The sequence below is a fragment of the Amblyomma mixtum genome, chromosome 5, assembly GCF_055824585.1.
Source record: "Amblyomma mixtum isolate Tamu chromosome 5, ASM5582458v1, whole genome shotgun sequence".
NCBI classification, from domain to species: Eukaryota; Metazoa; Arthropoda; class Arachnida; order Ixodida; family Ixodidae; genus Amblyomma; species Amblyomma mixtum.
The window spans coordinates 100,000,405-100,022,900 of NC_143016.1; the positions used below are offsets into that span (position 1 = coordinate 100,000,405).

The following is a 22,496-nucleotide window of genomic DNA, read 5'->3' on the forward strand; positions in this document are numbered from 1 at the left end:
AACGCAGCTGCCATGGCCGCAATTTTATCTGCCATCCTTTTGGCTAGGAGACGAACGCCACAGAAGACTAATTTCATCCTGCGTCTACGTACTCAGTACCAGAATGCGATAGAAGACGCTGCGTCGACAGTCGCCAGCTTGGATTGCATATTTATAACGATGACAAAACTTAACCTGAACAATCGCAGTGTCGGATTTGGTGTTTGGAAAAGACCTTAGCAGTGTCAGCTGTCTAAACCTAGCGGCACACTTCAGTTATCATACGCTATCAAGTCCAGTGAAAAATTTCGCTTTGTGCCAGAGCACATATCCTGGAAGCGCGACCGTGCAGCATCTTAGCTATCATTGTTGCTCTTTCACAGGATACGGCAAAGGTCCAGGAATTTTTTTCCCGGTCCCTTAAAGTCCTAATTGACAAGTGTTTACTGTACAATCAAAGATCCCTAGCAAGACATCAATTCACTGTGGTTGTTTGAGACAATCAGCAGACAAAAACTCCAATTAGTGCTGTGCACAATGTTTACTTAATCACCATGTCAGTCCATGCTACAGCAGAGGCCACAATGCAGGCATTAAACTACAATCCTCTCCAAGATGCCTGCCACGTGCATTAAAAATGAGAAAGCCAGCTCCACCGCAGAAGCCTGCCGAGTAAAAACTCAGCTAAGGCATACCACCAAAAAGGGCCACCCATACCACACTTTATGTACAAGAATTCACACACACACTGTCACAGGTTGTAGCTTCCAAGACGGGCACCACCACAGAGCGTCCCGCCGAGGATAAAAGCCATCCAGCTTCTCCTCTGGTCACAGTCACATATCCGTGCGCACCAAGCCGCCTGTGGTTGCTCCGTTGAGGCGCTTTCTTCTTTCGGCAGCCAGTTTCTTCCGCCAACGCTCCAGCTTCACCTCTGGTGCCTCTTTCAGCTATGAGGAAAGAGTAAGCAGGATACACAGACGTCAATACTCTCTCAGAAGTAAAGGAAAGTTCTACATTTAATTTTAAACCTCCTGGCATACACACAGCATCCTTCTTTTCCTTAATTTTATTTTTTCCAGAATTCAGTGAGTAGGAACCAGGCACTATTGTTTAAGTTTATATTTGGGTAGAAATCAGGTTGAGATTCAACAAAGATTTTCATAGCCCGGGCTATTTTGGGTTATTTCTCCAGCAAAAATTACTCACTATTGGCTTGCATTGTTTTTTTGAGCATAAATTAGCCTGTATGCACTCACCACTTTTGTAATTGTCTAGAAATGGCAGCCTCCCACGCAGCAGTAACTGCCGCCATTACTCGGTGTTTTGGGCTTTCCAGTCCGGCGCCCATTTGCCCTTCTTTGCTTTGCTTTCTCTATTCCAATCAAGTAATGCAGTGCCCTCTCTTTCTCACCAACCTGCACCACCTTCTTCCTACACCCATGCCCACCTTTTCCTTTGCACTTGAACACCCCATGCTTCGCCCAAAGGTCATTAAAAAGCTGGCTTCTCCTGGCGGCTCTCAAGCCCGGTGGTGAAGGTCACTTTAGCTACCTTGAAAAGCTCGGGGGGGGGGGAAAAAGGGGATACATTTTATATTCATATCTTGGTTTCGTATATAAACATGAGGTGCGTTCCGAAGCAATATTTAATGTCTCCTGTGGAATTTAGAGGATTCTCTGTAGTCATTTTGAGGAATTTTTTTAATACTCCCTTGCAGAAAGTAGAGGCCTTAGCAACGGTTTAAAGATACAGCTGCAAACAGGTCAGCTTTCTTGAAGACTGCAACTGTCATGACTAGCAACTCACATAATTATGAACACCCTTGTGTGTGTGTCTATGACTCAACTATTCAATGCATCATGTTTCACTTACCCACAGGCCTCTGATTTGACTCTTATACTGTGGACTTTTCGTAGTGCAAATGACATCCCTGAGTCTGGGAAAATCTTTCAGTCTTTCTGCGAATTTCAATTTTGTGCCACTAAGCCCACTTCCTGATGTGTGCAGCACATAGTTATAAAGCGTCTCATGCTTAATGTACTGTCCCATCAAAAGTTCTGAGGTCACCAGGCGTGCAACTTGAAGCAAAGCTCCTGGTCCAGTAGTATAGCACAGTCCTGACACTTCAAAATGCTGAGGGGGTAATGAGGGAGTTTCAGCTTTCCCTCAATAAACATGAAGCACTGGCAGTGCTATACCATCCACTATACTCGCAGTCAATTTTCTGTCGCTCTGTAGCTAAAGTTAGGCAGAAAAGTGAAGGAGGCGTCGCAAAGCACCGCTAATGTAAGTAACGACCTAATCGCAAGGGCAACTGTTAGGGGCGGATGGAGGTCGAAAACAATAAAACAGCACATCTTCTAACACTCGCATGTTCTAACGTCGCGACTGGCTTAAGCTGGTGAGCAGCAAAACGTAACAACCGAACCACCGTCCACTACCAACGGTCTTTTGGTTGCTGTGGCTGTAGTTTCGTATTTCAGCAGGACGCATGCTCGCAAATTGCGGAAGGTTTCGCTAAGGCCACCTATCACACTATCGAGAAAACGACTGCCAGTGTTAGTGCGTCACATAGGCAGCTATGGCGCACATTTCGAAAAATTAGTGGCGGAGCCGATTGCACCACTAGGGTCGGTGGTCCGCAGCAGCCACTACACCCACTCCAATGAAATGCGGATGCTACGGCCAGGATTCGATCCTTCGATTTTGGGCTCACCTGCCAAACATCACAGCTGTTACATGACGCTACATGACGCTATGTAGAGAATAATGCACACAAGGGGCTTGCTACTACCTGTGGGTGGGCTGAAACTGCCTTTGGCTTTGCAAATAGGTCAGCTCCGGACCAGGGTTGCTTCCCCACCCTCAATTCTGTATGTTTATTTCCAATCAATGACTTGGCTCAGATTTCTGTATGTTTATTTCCAATCAATGACTTGGCTCAGATCATCCTAAAATGGGATCCTTAAGAAACCTCAAGGTTGTGCAGCTACCTTCTTTTAGAGGTGTTAAGACTGAATAAACAAGCTCCTGTATGCAGCTAAGTACAACATGAGGGTCACTCTGTTCATAACAGACTCTCCTATGGTTATAACAAAACTCTGTTGTAACACCATTTCAATTGTGCCGACCTCTCTTACAACAGACCGAAATCTTGGACACTATAGCAGTCTGCTGCAACGAGATTATACTGCATTAGAAAATTATGAGTGCTTTTAGAAGCCATCTAAACTTGGGGCAGTCAAGTATTGAAGAATTCCTGGATGCCGCTGTCGGACGCCCATTACGTCAAGGCATTTACTCTATCCTGGTTGATATGCTGGCGTGTGGAAAAAGTGCACACACAGTAGTAGCGCTAGACGTTGCATGTGCATGGCACTATTTGCACAATCAAACCCACCAAAACTGAAAATGAGTTGACAGCCTACAGACCAGCGGTTGATTTCGGCATAGCTTCTCTACTGTTGCAGATTGAAAACAAAATGCTGCATGGCATCCAGCATTTTGCCATAGCAACTGGCTGGGTGTAGACAAACATACTTTGCTGAACGTGCCAGTGGAGATTGCAAACAGGCATAAAAGTCACTAACAAAGCCATAGTTCGTTTCAGTTAAAATCACCGTGATACAGCCTGCAAAGCTTAACATGAATAAGCAAATGATAGCAGAGAAAGTATAGCCACTGCATGCTTGCTAAAGCGTGCCCTCTCACAGTGTTTTACACTAAATAAGTTTTGTCTATAAGAAACCAGAGGCACACGCCTCTCGTTTCGTAAGAATCAATGTCGTAGGAGTCAATAAAAAAAGTTAATGAAAAAAAAAGCTGCAAAATGCTGCAAAACCTGCAGTGGAGTCTCATACGCAATGCTATACGGTGTTGCCGTTGCTAGAAATGTGTTGCAGTGTAGTTTGGTTTGGTTTGTGGGGTTTAACGTCCCAAAGCGACTAAGGCTATGAGAGACGCCGTAGTGGAGGGCTCCGGAAATTTCGACCACCTGGGGATCTTTAACGTGCACTGACATCGCACAGTACACGGGCCTCTGGAATTTCTCCTCCAAAGAAATTCTAGCCGCCGCGGCCGTGATCGAACCCGCGTCTTTTGGGTCAGCAGCCGAGCACCATAGCCACTGAGCCACCGCGGCGGCTGTTGCAGTGTAGTGTCGCCACCTTTTGTTAGGTCATCACCTCATACAAGTTAGGTCATGACGATAATGCGAGGAAGAAGTTTTTGGCCTGGGAACGTGGCTTTATTCATCGAGGCTTTGCACACACAAAACCGACATTTTTGCAAAGCGCCACCGATACTGCTCCTTCAATAAAAATATACCACGATTATAACACGATCTCAACTTGTTCAAGCAAACTAGTATACCTGAGGGCTAAAAAATGAAAAATCAACAAAGGCGGCATGCAAAAATACGGAACCAACCGATATGTGTCAGTTGATATTATTTGAAAAGCAACACTTCAGAAACTCGTGCAGCACCATCGAGCGCAGCAAAGCCCCATCCACGTTAAAGCATGAAGCCTCCCATAGTGCAGCAGCTGCTGTCAGTGCCGCTGCTTCGTGTTTCGTGATGCCCAGTCCTGTGCCCATTTGCCATTTTTCCCAATCTTTACTCCACTCAGCTCTTTCAGTGCCCTCTTTTTATGAATGGCCCGTGCCACCGTCTTTCCATGTTCACAGCCACCCGAGCACACCGCAAAGTCACAAGGTGACCAAAAAGGTAGCTTCTCCTAGCAGCTCACGAATTGTGTGGTGAAGGATGCTGTAGCTATCTTGAAGAGCAGCAGAAAAAAAAAAAAAAAAAGATCACATTACATTTGTACATTGGTTTTGAGCACAATGCAGGATGCGTTCTTAACCAGATGACTTGAATAAAAAAATGCATAATAATTCGTGTAAATACGGTACACTGCCAAGTGATAATGTACGACAGGCCGAGTGATAAGAGCACTGCATATGCTGCACCCAGCCTACCCTGTATGCCGAAACATGCTTGCAACGGAGAGGGGCAATACGAGGGAAAAAAAAGCTGCGGCTTCAAGTGAAGGTGCCGCACAGACTAAGCCAATGAGAAACCTGTTTTAGAGAGCAATAGAGGCTGGAGAGACGCTCAAGATTTGAAAGGATAAAAAAAAACGTTTTCTTGAGCAAGTGTTCCCGCCTTTCAAGGAGCAGCCTTCTACACACACACAGGCAGTGAGGAGTAACATACGCTTTCATGAATCAGCAACTCGGGCTTCTCCCTCCAATTGGACAGGGGCACGACCTCCTTTGATGCTGCCATGAGGGACTCGAACGACCCGAAAATGGCCGCTGCATGATTGTCCACCTCCTTGGAGGAGCTGGCCGCATCCTGTGAAAGAACAGCGCGGCTAATGCATCGCGAAGATCCTGACAAACACACTCAACGAAAGCCTAAATTTCCCAGCCACTGACTGTTTGCTGCATAAGGTGAGGCCCCACAACACAAATCGAGCATGTACCAAACTTGTACCTCTATTTGCACAGTCCGAGACGCATGATACCTCAGCACCTGTGAGCACGCTGGTACATTATTTTAACCTTTTCTTTACCCCATTAATACAAGTTCTAGAATGACTGCAGATAATGTGGGAGGTCATTGGCTGATCAATAGCTGCTCAACAGTCAGTTGAGCGAAAGTTCACCTCATTCTCCCCTAGACAAGAAATGAAACCAAGCAATAATACTGCTTTTTTGTCACTCTTTTGATCTACAAAGCAAAGCAATAAAAATATACGTAAAGGACTGCAGTTTATGCAGCCAGCACCAGCTGCCACTTTGCTACAAACTTTCTTAAAGGTAGAGAAAACTTGCTATGGAAAAGGAGAAAGCAGAATGAAACTACACATTACTTTTCAGCCCTCAAGCACTGAGCAGCGCTTTAAAGTGTATGCATAGGGTGCACTCTCAAATCCTGCATAGCCAGGAGAAAATATTGCTAGCACTTATTCCGATACCCCATAACATGGCTATAACTGTGTGCTCAGCTTGAAAGAGAAATGTGTAATTCTGTCTAATGGTGATAAAAGCTCCGTTTTCAGTGAAAATAGAGTCTATCGAAACATGGTAACCTACTGACAGAGGTCAACATCAAATTTCCTGTGTCCCTTTAGCCAATTTTGCATGATCAGTACGACAAAGGAAAAAGTTTTCTTAACAGAAGTTTTCTCGGGCCTGATACCTTATTACACACTGTAATTCAGCACTAAATCTGCGCACTGACGGGCTTGCTCGCATGCAGTTCACGACCCTAAGGACTACTGGCTTTATTTCATAGCCTCAAGCAAGTGAATGAGCAGCCCACTACCTTCTTGCTGTGGTCCCGCCGAGAGACAAAGGCCTGTTGGCTGAAGGAGGGTGCATTGATGTCATCGATCAGGCGTGCCCGCTCCATCTGCTCCATCACGCTGGGTGGTGAACTGCCAGTGGCTGCCGCTTCCTTGCTGGAACCGGATGGCAGGAGACCACGCTCACGGAGCTCCGCATTGGCATTGGCTGCGATAGCGGTCGGTCTCATTAGCCCATCCTTTTACACAACGCCGCATGTGCCAGAATGCCATGGACAGACACTGCAACATACAGGGGTGTACTGCACTGCAGCAAAAACAGCTGCACTTTGCAAACAATGGTAACGCAGGAAGGCTTTTTAAAAAGGCCCAACAACAGTAACTTACATAGCAAGCAGATGGTTTGCCTCATCTTTTAAACGCCATCTCATGATGATGCTTGGGACGTCTCGATGTCTTTTGTGCTCATTAAATAAACACAAGCCTCTTTGTGCTACTTCATAAATTCACAACATTCTCAAATCTTCTGTCTGTAAATCCAGAGGCCAACCTACAAAGAGTGTATCAACGTAACTCATATTAGCAAGTCCAGCCAGTGTAAGGTTTTTGCAGTACACCCCCATTTCTGGAAGCCCATTTGCGATGTGGCCATGATCATAATGAAAAATGTTGGCATTTTTAGGGCACTGGGTGCTGTGGAATGCTCATGTATAATTACAACTAGAATTTGTTTTTTAAGCTGATGGAATGAAAAACCAACTTAAGCAAAAAAAAACAAATATAGCAAAGAGGAGAGCGCATTACATCATCCATGAACATAGAACAGCAACAGAACCCAATTAAAAGATCCTTCTATCTTATGCATATCTTCAGCGCACGAAGGTGGAGAACGAGAAAGAAGGCTGACACCACACAATTCAAAATAGTGACATCCACCATTTTGTAGTGAGCTGCAGTGTAGCCTCTGGGAATGGCACCACAAATTTGGTGTCGGTGCACGCAGCTTACTTGCAGAATCAACCACTGATAGCAACACCTGCATTTTGTTTTCTGGTCTTTTCTACCTTATAGATGCTCCACTTTCAGTGACGGTGAGCTCTCTGCCGTTAGAATGGTATCAATACAGGCCTTGGTAAACCTGCTAGAAGGACTGAATCCACACACAAAGAAGCAGAAATTTACCCCCCTTTCATGCAGCCACCTCTGCAGTGAGGCTGGCAGTGTCAGCCATTATGAGCTGCTTGGCTCAAAGTATAGACTGTATTTCCACCACCACCTCCCTCATACTTGTTCCAGCTAGGATTTACGGCACATGAAAACATGAGATGGAAGGCACACCTGCAGCTTTGATCACCTGTTGAATCTTTTGCTTGAGCTGTTCGGCTTCATTCTGGAAGGAGAGAGAAAAAAAAAAGTAAACGTCAATGCGAGTTATTGAGACACCCTATTGGTTACAAAGCTGTGGCGACCTCCCCAAGCTTCTCGCAAGCACTGTACTCACCCCGGTTTTCGGTGCCACGGGGTCCCCTGGCTTCCTCACTCTCCTGAAGGCACAAAACGGACAAAAAAAAAACGACACTGAGCTGCTGGGCAAATGAACGTGACTCTTGAAAATCCCTATTGCAGGGGTTTTTCACAAGTATTGCGCTATAATGTGCAGAAGCTCCTGTGAACCTACAGAGAACAGGCAGTGCAGACTGCGCTTGTTATGACTTCAATATCACGGCAAGAAACAAAAGCAAATACCCTATTTACTCGCAAAATAAATGCACCTCTTTTCCCAGGAAAGTTACTAAAACTTCGGATAAGTGAATTCATCACACAGGATAATAACAGCATACAGTGTACTGTCAATAATCTAATTCGGACAACAGACTCCCTTATGTCACTGCATTTTGTGCACAATGCCCTGTAAGTGCGGCACATGCAATATGAGATATACAACCAGCTTGAAGGACATGAATGAAACAACAAAACGTGAGCACCATGTAAGCAGCAACTAGTTTTTAGAACACCTCAGCATATTACAAGGAACCAACTAGCCAAGCTCTTTCCTCTATATGACGCACGCATATAAAATAAGTTGTGTATGTGTCTATGCAGCTACACAATTTTGTCATGCTGTATCCAAATTGAGAAACAATTGTTAATATCAGAAATTGAACTTTTTTTTACTATTTAACCACACCAGACGTGCATTATATAGCATTCAGAATGTTATACTGAAATTAAAAACCACATCACAGAAATAGCTCTGACAGAATTTATCCCCGAGTTACCATCAAATGCATAAGCGGACAATTGACAAAACAAAATGTGCAAAGCACATACTGTGGGTATCAGCAGGTGTATAGAGCCTGTTCACCTACATATGAATAAAGGATGCCAAGAAGTTTATGATCAAGCATCAATCATTCCTTTAACTGGAGGATAAGTTGGCAAAGGACATTCCCTTGGACAAAGGAAGGTGCATGAAGAATGAAAGGCGAGAATCAGAGGCAAAAAAAAAAAAAATCTGGAAGGCTCACTTTGGGGAGATTGATGGTGACGCCTTGCTGGATCTTCTCGGTGAGTTACTGCCTGACCATGAGCGCCTCCGTGAGCTGGAGCTACTCCTAGATCTGCGAGAGCGATGCTTAGGAGATCTGAAAAAAATAAAAAATAAAAATAATGATCCACTACCAAAGGCTGCTACTAACAGGGAGAGCAACAATGACAAAAAATAAAAAAGCAAGCACATGAATTCACACCAGGCACAGAGCCAGAAATTAGAAGTCCAAATCAATTTTTCTTTTCTTTTTTTTTTATCAGGAGGCGGCCTGGGATACATGCCTGATTGCCACAAGCTTCAATACGTTTTTGTCACATGGTACGGCATATTCTATCTTTAGTGCCACATTCTCAATCTCATTTTGGTAAGGTTTGGTTTATGGTTGATGGGGGTTTAATGTCCCAAAGCGACTAGGGCTATGAGGGACACCATAGTGAAGGGCTCCGGAAATTTTGACCACCTGGGGTTCTTTAACGTGCACTGACATCGCACAGTACACGGGCCTCTAGAATTTTGCCTCCATCAAAATTTGGCCGCCAAAGCCGGGACGGAACCCCAGTCCTTCAGGTAAGCAGCGGAGCGCCATAACCACTAAGCCACCACGGCGGCCCTTTGGTAAAGTTTTGAGGAGTCTGTTAGCATTCAACAGGAAATAATATACTATGACACTGTAGGGGAAAAAAAAAAGAAAGAAATAAGGGGTGGGGAGGGGGAGGGAACAACATGTAGTGATCACTTGTCTAACCAAATCCAAGCATTCTGACAAGAACTGGCACCCCATGGAAAAGTGTGTTACTGTGAACCAATTAAACAACTCAGAAGTTGCACTTCACTTTTTCTGGCAGGGTCATAACTTTGATAATTAATAGTTAATGAACATTTTTAAGTGTCGAAGCAGCACAATGACCAGTGAGGCATGCTGTTCTCAAGGGCTTCCAATTAATTTTAAGCACAAAGGGTTCTTTACTAAGCCAAAACCTAAATGCAGGGTTATTTTTGCATTTTGCTATTATCAAAACTCAGCCACCGTGGTCAGAATTGGACACATATACTCATGCTAAAAAACAGAACGCCGCAGCCACACGTTCACCATTTTTATGGGTGTTAACGCCAATGTGTACCTTTACGTACTATCGCGCTCAATATGAACTGCAACGCACAAGGTGTGGCAGTAGCTAAGGTTTCGAGACAGTGCGACTCCAGTGGTGCTGAAAATTGAAGCAGTTAGTCATCGATGCAAAGCACAAAATATACTGAATACTTGTGAAGTTGAGTGCTCTGTTTGAAGGCACAGTGATTTAATATAATCCTCAGCTGGTTCACTTCAGATGCATTGCAAGTCATATTGAACATGACAGTAGCTTGTAGATAGTTACTACCTCTTCACCCTTTCCTTTCTGCCTTTTCTTTCCACCAACCAGTGCATTGGTGGCAACCAAAAAAAGTCGTCTCAAAATCAAACTGCAAAAGCACTGTTTCCATATTCCGTGTTACTGCTCTTTGGTCACGAAAAATACCATTTTCTTTGTCAATAATGTCATTGAGGGCAACGTTCACAGCCCTTTCTTTTGTGAATGTTCAGTTGCACAGCATGAAGATAGTTATGGCAGCTGGCGCCCCTCCTTGTAATTTTTCCAGTGCTACTATGAGCAGCATGAGCACCAAACAGCACTGACAGAGTACATATTAGAAGTAGTACCTTTGAGAGAAAGGAAAAAAGAAACAGGCAGAAAAGGCAGGCATGTTAACCGAAGATACTTTGAATGGCTACCTATCACTAGGCAAGTGCGAAAATTAAAAACAGGCCGAATGAGGAGAAGGTGAAACATCAAAAGACAGACTGCAGGGGAGTGTGCAGAATTGCAACAATCCACTGTGCAAGTGCAAAAGTGCACTGCCTCTAGGAAGCGAAGCACTGCACGGCAGGCTGCCAGGGCCGTCGCCGAGACCACACAGCTCTGGTGCTAGCCATTATTTATTTTTACCACATCCAGCTTATGCAGTGAAACAAGCACTGACATGAACTGTTCACTACTTGAAGCGTAACTCAAAGTGAAAAACTGCACAGATCTAAAATATAAAAGAAAATATAAAATTCTCGCAGTTTTGATATTTTTGTATGAGCATGGCACATGAATATGCTGAGCATTATTGCTTTGGGTATCACAGTATAACACAATAATATGTCACTTGATAATGTCTGCCTTCTCAGGTTAATACTTCGGCGAATTCCTCGTTGGCGTTGCTTAATTCTCTTCGCAGCTCTGGACCCCTCCGCTGACCTGACAGTTGAAAAACCGCCGTTTTACATTAGTATACACCCGTGGAATGGTGTGAGGGGCCCAAGTGTGTCAGCGTATGTTTAAAGATACACATACAGCTGACACTACGGCCGCAGGTAGAATTTGCTGGTTCGGCAAACGTTCTCGCACAGTGAGCGGTTGGCATCAAGCTTGACGTGGACGTTCGCAAAGGCTACCGTCGAATATTGAGGTGCAGTTCGAAGCCTGTAGCCTACTTGTTGGTGTCTCTGCACCTCTGGAGCTGCAATCACGGGCAAACTGCACTCCGTCGATACCTCGCGAGTGCCGCTGAGGAGGCCTCCCTTTCTGTGATCGGGGCCGCCGTGTTTCGCCGCTCACCTGTGGCCGTAGTGTCAGCTGTATGTGTATCCTTGAACATATGCTGACACACTAGGGCCCCTCACACCATTCCACGGGTGTATACTAATGTAAAACGGCGGTTTTCCAGGTCAGGTGAGAGGAGGGGTCCGGAGCTATGAGGAGAATTAAGCAACGCCAACGAGGAATTTGCCAGTAGCTATGTCCCTTGCATAAATTATCGGCCGATAGATTTTAGGTTGGCCAATACACAAGCTACGCCTCACGAACATTGCTAGCCGCAATGAAAATGATGCCAGTCCATAGAGTATAAGAAGTTATAAAAACTGATATTCAGAGAGAAAAAAAACTGATGACGAACTTGCTTAGTCTTTACTCGATGTCAATGATAATGAAAGCCTCCACAGCTATTCAAAATAAAGCGACTGCGCAAGGGCGTTAACGTGTATGAAAAAAAAAGGTGGGGGGTGGGGGGGGGGGGGGGGGGGGGATTGAAAAAAGTTTAGTAACCCGTCGCAAATTTTCCAAAGTTTGTACTCAAGAATGAAAATGAAGAGGACACCGACCTAGATCGCCTCCGCGGCCCAGGCGACCACGAGCGTGAGCGCCGGTGCCGAGAACCGGAGCGGCGCCTCCGAGACGACGATCCTTTGCTGGAGGAGTAGCGGGGCGACGAATTTGATCTCGAACGCCGCCGCCTGGATTTGTTTTGTGAACTGTGCCCGCTCTTTTTCTTACGGCGGTAGCGCCCCGCTGAATTGTCCGAAGACGACGAGCTGCGCCAACGAGAAGCAGAACCTCGAGATTACATCCCCAAATACATTAAATTCTCGTAAAAGCTCTGAACAGATGGACAAACATGTAAGCCACTTCTAACTGACACCAGTGGCACTATGATGATAAAACCCTTGGATATCACAAAGATAACGACAAAGTGGCTCTTTGACAAACTTACCCCGATCGCGTATGTGCTTTCTTGCGCTTGCGTCTGGAGCTGCTACCAGTGTCCGAATCACTGTCGCGATGCGGCATCGTGGCAGGTTGCAGGCGCTCACAAACGTTTTTTAGGACTTTCACTTCTAAACAAGCTCATCATTACCTTATTACGCGACTTAAAACGACGCAAAAGACACTTTACACGTACCGGTGAAGACTAGCAACAAACACCGCGATAATGTGCGCCATTTTCCCTTTACCCAAGGTTGACACCACAACTTTTTCAATCGGCTAACGGTCAAAGCAGTTCAAGTTTTAGGTGCACGGTGGAAAGCGTAAACATGGAAACACAGTTTTAGGTGGTTTAGGTGAAGAGTGGTAAGCGCAGACTTCAAAAGGGCTACATGCTTCAGATGTTGTGCGTCATTACAGCACCAAGAAATCGTAATTCCAACTTTCACTCCTCGGCGCGCAGTTTTTCAGTACCGGATGTGGCTGCTTTGGGTAATGAATCGAGCACGATTTCATAGACTCCCTTAATTTTTCCTTTAGCACTATACATGGCGCGCATGACTATACATTACATTGTAAATCACACCTCTACAGATCTGTGAGGAAAGCTAGGTAAGTTGAGGCAGCAGCGCAAAAAAAAGACGATACCACGAAAAAGTGCGGACGGGACTAGTGCTCTGTCTAGTGTGCGCCTTAAAATAAACGGGCTCACTTTCAAAGCCTACAGCGCAATACACGCGGAGGTGATTGCCATTGCTCTGGCTCCGACTAATCCCAAGTCGAAACACATCATCACAGACTCGCGAGGGGCCTGTCGGAAATATGAGCTGGGCTGGGATGGGCTCCCCCGCTTGCCTGGCGCATACTGCACTCTAGATGCCGATACGAAGATCCAACTCCACGTAGCCTGATTTGGGACCCCGCGGTCACCAGACTCCAGAGAAACGAAAAGACCGATCAGGCCGCCCACGCACTCTCTCCCCGGGCTATCTCCCTGTCCTTGGAAGGGTACTCCCAATCAGACAATCTGGTCCGTACATTCAAACACATCAGCGATTACTACAAGGAGGAGCACCGGCGCTACACGGCCCCTTGTGAGGGACGCTCTACTATCCCTCCCGCTAACCCGACTCATCGACTCGATCCGATTTACATGCTATACCTGCCGTTAGGGTCGAACGAGTCAACCCACCCCCTGCAGCGGGGTTGACTGGACTCGCTCCCTCGACTCCCGGATCCGACTACATGAACCCAGTAACCGGTTTTCATCTCAACTCCTCGATTCATGAAAGACATGAGAGCGCAAAACGGCAACACGGACGAGTAGGGGAACAGGACGAGCGCTGCGCTCGTCCTCCAACAAGCCCACCTTCATGAAATTCCTTTCCTCGATTCAACCCCGTCATATAAACGCCGCTACTGCCGTCCCTATTTAAATCTCGCCTTTCACCTCGCTCATTTGGTGACTGAGCTGGTGCCAACTTGAGGCGATCTGCGTGCATCGTGATCACACGTCGGTTGACGTCTCGGATTCTGAAGGTTACTGGAGAAAGCTTCTCGACAACCTTACATAGTCCGCTCCACTTCGCCTGGAGCTTCCTAGCTAACCGTGTCTGCCCTTGCCAGTTCTCGATGTACACGCTGTCCCCTACATGGATCGGCGCGTCTCTGGGGCCGCGATCGTGCGTCTCTTTGCTCCTCTTCGCCGCTTTAATTAATGTCTCCCTTGCTATGTCCCTTGAAACCTGCAATCGCGATTCCAGCTCCACCTTATAGTCGTCCAATGAGGCGTATGGGACCAAACGGGACCCTCTGGGACTTCACTGGGCTGGTCCGGGTGTCTGTCCGTATAGCAGGATGAATGGCGTGTCGCCTGTGCTTTAGTGCGCTGCAAAATTATATACAAACATCGCATAGGGGAGCCAAAAGTCCTAGTCATGTTGGTCGCACGAGACAAAATGCGACAGGAACCCGGTCACGGCTTGGTCTAGTCGCTCCGCCGCGCCGTTGCAAGCAGGATGGTATGGTGTTGTACGTCTGCTTTTTGCTTATACTCATCTGCTGCGACACGAAGTTGGTTCCTCGGTCTGTTATCCTCGCTCTGTTGAGAGGTGCCTTGGAGTTCCATGCCGGAGCACGATCTGTTCGACAAATGCTCGCGCAACCGTGCCTGCCCTTTGATTTTGGATTGCCACCGCTTCCGCGTATTTCGAAAAGTGATCTACAAATACTAGTATGCACCTGTTTCCGCAAGTGGCCGGGGGCAATGGACCGAATCTGCCCCTACCTATACGCTCGAATGGAGCCGAAACCTCTGGGGAACGTCTGAATTGGCGCCGGCCTGCGACCCTTGGGTGTTTACCTCTCTAGACAGGAGTGACACTCTGCGCAGTATTCCCTAACATCCTGTCGCATGCCACTCCAGAAGTAGAATCGTTCCACCAAAATGGCCGGCGCAGGGCGCATCGTGAAACGCGCGAGGAACCCTTTCTGTCCACGACCTAGGTATGACGACCCTCTCCAAAGTGGTTGGCTCTGGTCGCCCTTTGCTTGTTGGCCGCGTCTGCCGGCCCAGGGTGCCGTCTTTGCCAATGAAGTAGCCTAATTGTTCAGGAACAGATGATTTTTCCTCTAGGCTTTCGATGACTTGAGGTCGGGATCTTTGCGATGCTCGGCGCACAACTCGGTGGGGCAGGGACAAAATCGCGTACAGCTGACACGGTGACTTGGCGGCTTAGCGCGTCAGCATTCATAAGTGCTCTGCCTGACTTATCTTCCACCTCAAAAGAGTATTTTTGTAGCTGTAGCCGCCGCGGTGGCTCAGTGGTTATGGTGCTCGGCTGCTGCCCCGAAAGACGCGGGTTCGATCCCGGCCGCGGCGGTTGAATTTCTTTAGAGGAGAAATTCTAGAGGCCCGTGTACTGTGCGATGCCAGTGCACGTTAAAGAACCCCAGGCGGTCGAAATTTCCGCAGCCCTCCACTATGGCGTCTCTCATAGTCTTAGCCGCTTTGGGACGTTAAAACCCCATAAACCAAACCAAACCTTTGTAGCTGTAAATTCCATCTGTCCAGCCGCGAGCTCGGGTCTCTGACACTCATCACCCATTTTAGTGGATGGCAGTCTGTAACTATAGCTTGAACTGGCGGCCGTAAATGTAGCACCTGAAGTGCTTTACTACCCAGACAACCGCGAGGCACTCCCTCTCCGTGGTTCCGTACTTCTGCTCTGTAGGGATCAGCTGTCGGCTAGCAAAAGCTACAAGATGTTCTCTACCCCCGATAACCTGCGGAAGCACGGCACCGACCGCGAAGTTTGACGCATCAACGAAGGACAAATTGAAATCTGAGTGGCGCAACAGCGGTGCACTGATTAACTTTCTCTTCAGAGCCCCAAAATAATCCGCCGCATCCTTACACCAGCGAAAAGCGACATTATTGGTGGTCAGCTGTTTATACTGCTTGGCGAATTCCTCTATGTGCCTTCGGTAGCAGCCAATCAGGCCGGGAAACTGCCGGACCTGGCGGGCACTAGTCGGGGATGGAAAATCTGAGATAAATTTTTGTTTCTCCGGGTCAGGCTGGACGCCGTTAGCTGGACGCCGTTAGCTGTTCTTGAGGTATTCAACCTCCTTTCTTAAGGGATTGATACTTTAAAGGCTTAAGCTTGAGGCCCACTCCCCGCATTCGCACCAAAACCTTTTCGATGTCGCGCAAGTGCCTCTCAAGGTTGTCACTGTATATGATTATGCCATTCATATACACGAAGCACAACTTTCCCAGAAGGCCTGCCAAGATAACATCAGCGCTCCTCTGCCAGACAGCAGGGCTGCTGACCAGGCCCATCGGCATCCTTTTCCATTCATGGTGCTCTGAGGGTGTATTGAATGCCGTTTTCTCGGAATCTGCTGCGTCCATTGCCATCTGCCAAAATTCCACCGACAGATCCACCACCGTGAAGTACCTGGCAGAGACCAGCTGAGAATGCGTCCCCTGTATATTGGGGGTGGGGTACGGATCGATTCGAGGTACGGCATTGAGCTTGCGATAGTCCACTACCAGTCGGTATAGGAACAACCTGGCTTCTCCACCAACAGGGCTCGTGCCCTGTGATACCCATGGCGACTTTGAGTGTTCGTCTACGCCGCGATCAATCAGATTCTGCGACTGCCTCTCCACTTCCTCGCGTCGAGAGTAGGGGATGCGGTACGTGTGCTGCATGATAAACGGGCGCTGAAGCGCCGGTTTCTATCTTGCATTGTGCGACGCCACAGCAGCCCAAATACAAGTTGGTCGCGGCGAACACCTCCGAGTATTCGTTCAGCAGTGCAGTCAGGCCCTCCCTCTCCTCGTACTTTGTGTGAGAAAGACCGAACAACGCATCTGGCGCGACCAAAAGACCAGCATGCCCTACAGCAGCGAGTGCCGTTTCAGTGGGTTCACGTCTCAATCGCTGTTCTCAAAGAAAGCTAATATTTTGTTATTAAAGAGGCTCAGTGGCTGTTGGATGCAATTAACCACCCGCAGACGCACTATGCGGGTGGTTAATTGCATCCTGGTGGTTAATTGCGCCTCAAAAATGCTTCATGTATTCCGGGCTTCAAGGGGCACGCGGCTGTCTTCAGGCCATTGCTGAGAGAATCGAGCGGCTCAAACACTCCCAAGGTGTCGCTCTCTACAACTTAAGACGCATAAGTGCATAAAACGTGCTACGACAGGGAAGGACGCTCGTTTCATCGAACAGCTTTGCGGCGACTCGCGAGAACACCTCCACCGATCCCATCGTCTGTTGGGTATCAGTATCAGTAATAGAAATCGCAGCCATTTTCCTGTTTGCAGACGGTACCTCAGTGTCACCCGCATGGACCGCTTCCAAGAATGAGAAATATACCTTTCCCCTTCTCAAAAAATCCTGTCCTAAGATACCCAACACTCCTTTTGGCAGAGACACTGTGCTTGGGCATATGCAACAGGGGTGACCTAATTCAATTCCGCCGACAGTGAAGAGTTACCGGTGGAGCCCACTTATGCCAAGTGGATCCCCCGTTACACCTACAAACCTGGTTGCAACACTGCCAGACGATCCCAACACCTCACGATCCCCTTTCTTTCGAAGAGTGTTGAAGCCGCTTTCCTTAAGCAAGGTCTCCTTTGACCCTGTGTCTATCAGCACTTCCAAGCAGCAAACATTTATCTTCCAGCGCACAGCAGGGCAAGCCTCGTCGGCAACACAAACCACCTCCACTTCATTATTCCCTGTTCGCTCCCCACGCTCTTCAAGCTGGGGAGGGCTTCCTCTTTTTGTGTTACAACACGTGGAGCCTCTCATACACTTGATTGGGACGGGTCTCACCTGCTTCAGTTAGTGGCTCCCCTCGCCGTACGTTTGGACAGAGCCTTGTAATGTGTCTACGAATCTGGCAAGCGAAGCACACGATTTCCTCGAAATCTCTCACGCCGCGCATGACGCTTTGTGGGGTTCTCCAGTTTTCAACGAATGGGCGCTACTGAGTCCGCGCTACATCCTTGCGTTCCACCTGCTGCGCTATAGCAGCAGTTCTAAACGGTCTAGCCGGTCTGTCAAAAGAGCGACCTCGGGGTTTAGCTCTGTTCTCTGTGTACGACGCGTACTCTTTCCGTTCACCGTTAGCGCCTCATTTCGCTCCTCATCCAATGCGGCCTCCACAGCTCAGTCAAAATCGCTCGGCTTGCGCGAGAGCGCGGACCGACGCACGTGGTCTCGCAAACCGGCAACAAACAATGCGGTCATTTTCTCTTTCAGTAGGTCTCCCCATGTTCTTTCCTTGTCTCTCCTTATCGTATTGTGCTACAAAGGTTCGCACGTCATCTCCTACCATCTATCCGGCCTCGCGGAACTTCAGTAAACGAACATGACGTGGTTCAGTATCGAAGTGCTCGAATACGAGCTTCTTCAATTCCAAAAATGGTTTTGTGGACTTGAACTTTTCGTCTTGCCTTGCAAAATCATGAACAGCTCCTGCCATCTTGCACCTTGCCATTCCCAGCAATTGCGCATTGGACCCCCCCCCCCCCCCCCCATCTTTCCTAATTCTAGCATGGAAAAGAAATGGAACCCCCGTCTCATCACCCGCAAATGTCGGAACCGCTTCCTAATGCCAGCTTGCTTGCTCCTAGCGATGGCTGCGGAGTGGGAGCTCCCTCCGGTACAGACATTTTGTACGCTAAAGCCCTTCGGTGTCTCAAGCCTCTCAAAATGGGGTCGAAGTCCCACAATCAGTTCCGCGATTTTCCTTGGATTAAAAAATTCAAGTCATGAATGTAGCAGCATTCAGAGGACCTTTGTTTCTGAGCCCCCCTTCTTACACCACGTGTGACGACCCCACATACTGCGCGGGTCCACACGGGACGGAGAGGTAAAGAGACACCGTTTGATTCAGTTGGAACAAAACAGAATATTCAAGAATTACACGTTAGCGAGTACATGATGCAGAGGCTGGGGTGCCCAAACTTACACGCCGCTGCATTGGCGCCGGAGACTTCGTCACAAGGAACGGAGGGACTGCGGACTTGGCCTTGCTCGTCCGCAGAGGATCTCCGATGGCTTAGGCGCTCCGGACCCCTGAGGGCCGACTATCAGCGGTGTCGTCTCGTGTCTTGCTTGACACCCCCATCACTATAGCTTTCCTCGTTTCTTTTTCCATCCATTCGGGCGATCCTTCTTTCCAGGCTGCAGCGTCTCCCTCACCCTCCTCTCAGCGCTTGAGCCGGCGGCATTCCCCGTCGTGCCCCGCATTTCCCACCGGCTTGGCTCTTTCCTCTCCGGGCGGCACCTCTGTCACTCTTGCGAAATTTGCTTGATTAGTTGAATGCTTGTCGGATCCGAAGTGTGAGGTCGTTAGCATAAATACTGTGATGCAGGTGAGGGATATCGGCGAATAGCTTGGGCAGGCCTATTAGTGCAACGTTAAAAAGCATCGGCGAAAGCACGGAGCCTTGGGGCGTGCCATGGTTTCCTGGAGAGATGATGGAAGGATCTCCCGTGACGGCGTTAAGTTGTACTGTGCAGTCGGAGAAGAAATCTCGGGCATACGCATACGTGCGATGTCCGACACCGAGAGCATGAAGTTGTTGAAGAATCGCTTCATGGAGGACGTTGTCGAATGCCTTGGAAACATCGAGGCCGACGATGGCTTTCGTGTCTGGCGCACATCTCATGAGTATCTGATGATGGAGAAGCATAATGTCCGTGGCCGCCAAATGAGGGCGGAAGCCGAACATTGTGTCTGGTAGTAGATGGTTATCTTCGAGGTATCTTAAGAGTCTGGTGTGAATAACGTGTTCCATCAGCTCCCAACGCAGGACGTGAGAGAGATGGGATGGAGGTTGGCCAAGGTTGGGGGTTTGCCCGGCTTGGCGATGAGGACTAGACTGGCGCATTTCCACTCCTGGGGGATGGTACCGCTGGCCCAACAATCTTGAATATAGTCGGTAAGAGCATGAATGGATGCTTCGTGTAGGTTCCTAAGCATTTTATTTGAAATGCGGTCGGGTCCGGCCGTCGAAGTCGTCTTCAGGCGATTGAGTTCTGCTTGGACCTCCGCAAGAGTGAATGGAGCGTCTAGGCCGGGATAGTCCGCGCCCTGATAGAAGTGCAGGTTGGTTGCTGATGCGCGTTTAAGTCACCGAGGATGAGGAGGGGTTGTCCCTGCACTAACTGCTGGGCTTTGAGGAAAAGAGGACCGACAATGTCCTTATGGGCTCGGGGAGGGCTATAGACATTAATTACAAACAGTTTGGTGCGACGTTTGCGCGAGGGTCGAGGTAATATTTCTAAGAAGACGTGTTCGGGGAAAGTTGGATTTAAATTGTGTTGGGGGACAGTGAGATTACGTTTGACAAGAGTGGCTAATCGAGGCTTTACTCTTTCCGATAGGTATGTAGTGTAACCGGCAAGTTGCTTGTTCTTGTCGCATTCCCGAAGGGTTAATGGTTCGGGGCGATCACTCACGGTGAGGAACTGCTGGAGGACCGGACGCTTAAGCGCGAACCCGCGACAGTTCCAACACCAGACAGTTCCACTGCCAGATGGTGGTGTTACCCGCCGCGGTGGCTCAGTGGCTATGGTGCTCGACTGCTGAACCGAAAGACGCGTGTTCGATCCCGGCCGCGGCGGCTGAATTTCTGTGGAGGCGAAATTCTAGAGGCCCGTGTACTGTGCGATGTCAGTGCACGTTACAGAACCCCAGGTGGTCGAAATTTCCGGAGCCCTTCACTACGGCGTCTCTCATAGCCTCAGTCGCTTCGGGACGTTAAACCCCATAAACCAAACCATAAACCAAACCAGATGGTGGTGTTACCCGAGCTGCTCGCCATGATTAGGCTGGGAAAGTTGTGGGGTTTGGAGCGGGTGTCAGCGCAGGGGCCGCGGGTACCACAGCAGCGAAGGGTTTTCTCTGTACTTCTATAGCTTTGCTAAATTGGTAAATTGGTTTTTGAGGAGAGGAAATGGCGCAGTATCTGTCACACATATCTCGGCGGACACCTGAACCGCGCCGTAATGGAAGGGAGGAAGGTAGGAGTGAAAGAAGAAAGAGAGAAAGAGGTGCCGTAGTGGAGGTCTCCGGAATAATTTCGACCACCTGGGGATCTTTGCTCAGAATCTCAAATTGTTGTGTGACTTGAGCCGATTGTGCGGATTAAGCGTTCGAGGTGTGCTTCTAAAGCCGTGATGCGAGTTTTATTGAGGTCGCAGCTTTCCTCGATTTTGATAAAAAGCGCCTGCCAACCCTCCGCGGGTGAGTCAGTGTCGGACGTTGCTTTTCGTTTTTCTGCGGATAGGTTGGGGGCAGCGATATCCATAGGTACTGTTTCAGCGTCTTGTAACGGTGCCAGGGAGTCCACAGAGCGCCATCGCCTGTTGGGCTTTACGCCTTGCTCGTCGGTAAATTGGTTTTATGCGAAGCATACTACTTTAGCTACCACTTCAGCCCTTCATCGTGGTTATGCGCCTCCAAATCACGTGATACATGACGTCACACCACGTGACACGATGACGTCATGACAGTGGAGAAACGGGGGCCCACCTCGCGCCGTCGCTGTGGTTGTGCGCCTCCAAATCACGTGACACGATGATGCCACACCACGTGACACGATGACGTCACGGCAGTGGAGAAACGGGGGCCCACCTCGCGCCGTCGCTGTGGTTGTGCGCCTCCAAATCACGTGATACATGACGTCACACCACGTGACACGATGACGTCACGACAGTGGAGAAACGGGGGCCCACCTCGCGCCGTCGCTGTGGTTGTGCGCCTCCAAATCACGTGATACATGACGTCACGACAGTGCAGAAACGGGGACCCACCTCGCGCCGTCGCTGTGGTTGTGCGCCTCCAAATTACGCAACAGGATGATGCTTCGCATTCTCCAGGCTAAACCTTTTTTGAGGAAAGGAAATGTATCTGTCTCGCATATCTCGGTGGACACCTGAACCTCGCCGTAACGGGAAGGGAGGAAGATGGAGCGAAGACACCGTATTCACTAGACGCGCCTTTGTTCATTCCAAACAATCCAGCTGGCATGGCGGAGTGGTTAGCGTGCTCGTCTCGCACTCCGGAGACCCTTGTTCGATTCCCCAACTCGACCAATTTATTGCTCGGTTTTATTTATCTTTCTGGTCTGACTAGAAAGGTTAATTAGGCTAATTGGTTAGTTAACTAAACTCAGTCCCACTTACTTGGAGCATTACTATACCACCCCTTCAATTGGTTGCATGGTTACTAGCCAAAGTACAATTGGCCCCGTTTGCAATTCGCTCACTGTGACGTCATGACCATTTCGACATATTGAAAAGCGTGACATTTCTGTCGACAACAACTGCTTACAACGATCAGGCATTGAAGGCTTCCGCCTTAATAACACAACGAACGCGTTTCTGGCACAATGTTGTCAATGCCAACGCATGCAGCGCACATCTGTCACACTGCCACGTAGTTTAAAGCATGATTGAGGTGCCCACTGTTCCGAGAGGGCAGTTATGCGCCTTCCCTCTGGTTCAGGTGTTCACCGAGACAATGACCGAGATGTGTGAGACAGATAGT

At 48.4% G+C, this 22,496-nt stretch overlaps 1 protein-coding gene and 1 pseudogene across 2 annotated transcripts; both read right to left on the reverse strand.

The window, feature by feature from the left end:
* Nucleotides 1–501: 501 nt before the first annotated feature.
* On the reverse strand, nt 502–12,821 carry LOC149343190 (uncharacterized). 2 transcript variants are annotated; one of them, XM_089545731.1, is made up of 8 exons: nt 12,424–12,806; nt 12,035–12,244; nt 8,825–8,941; nt 7,798–7,840; nt 7,635–7,686; nt 6,317–6,504; nt 5,201–5,341; nt 502–929 (listed from the first exon to the last, which is right to left on the reverse strand). In XM_089545731.1, exons 1-8 carry the CDS (start codon nt 12,498–12,500, stop codon nt 816–818), a joined length of 942 nt encoding a protein of 313 aa, XP_089401857.1. In that variant the 5' UTR covers nt 12,501–12,806; the 3' UTR covers nt 502–815. The 2 variants fall into 2 exon arrangements, with proteins under 2 accessions (XP_089401857.1, XP_089401858.1); XM_089545732.1 differs by lacking the exon at nt 12,035–12,244 and having other exon boundaries at nt 12,424–12,821.
* A 3,743-nt stretch (nt 12,822–16,564) lies between these two features.
* LOC149343191 (uncharacterized) lies at nt 16,565–17,743 on the reverse strand (annotated as a pseudogene).
* Nucleotides 17,744–22,496: the final 4,753 nt, after the last annotated feature.

Excerpts from the sequence above, each read along its gene's own strand:
- LOC149343190 (XM_089545731.1), bottom strand. The coding sequence starts at position 12,500 with ATGCCGCATCGCGACAGTGATTCGGACACTGGTAGCAGCTCCAGACGC. Across the intron at positions 7,687-7,797 it reads CCGTGGCACCGAAAACCGGG|AATGAAGCCGAACAGCTCAA; the intron begins GTGAGTACAGTG and ends CTCTCCTTCCAG. Across the intron at positions 930-5,200 it reads AGTTGCTGATTCATGAAAGC|CTGAAAGAGGCACCAGAGGT; the intron begins GTATGTTACTCC and ends CTTTCCTCATAG.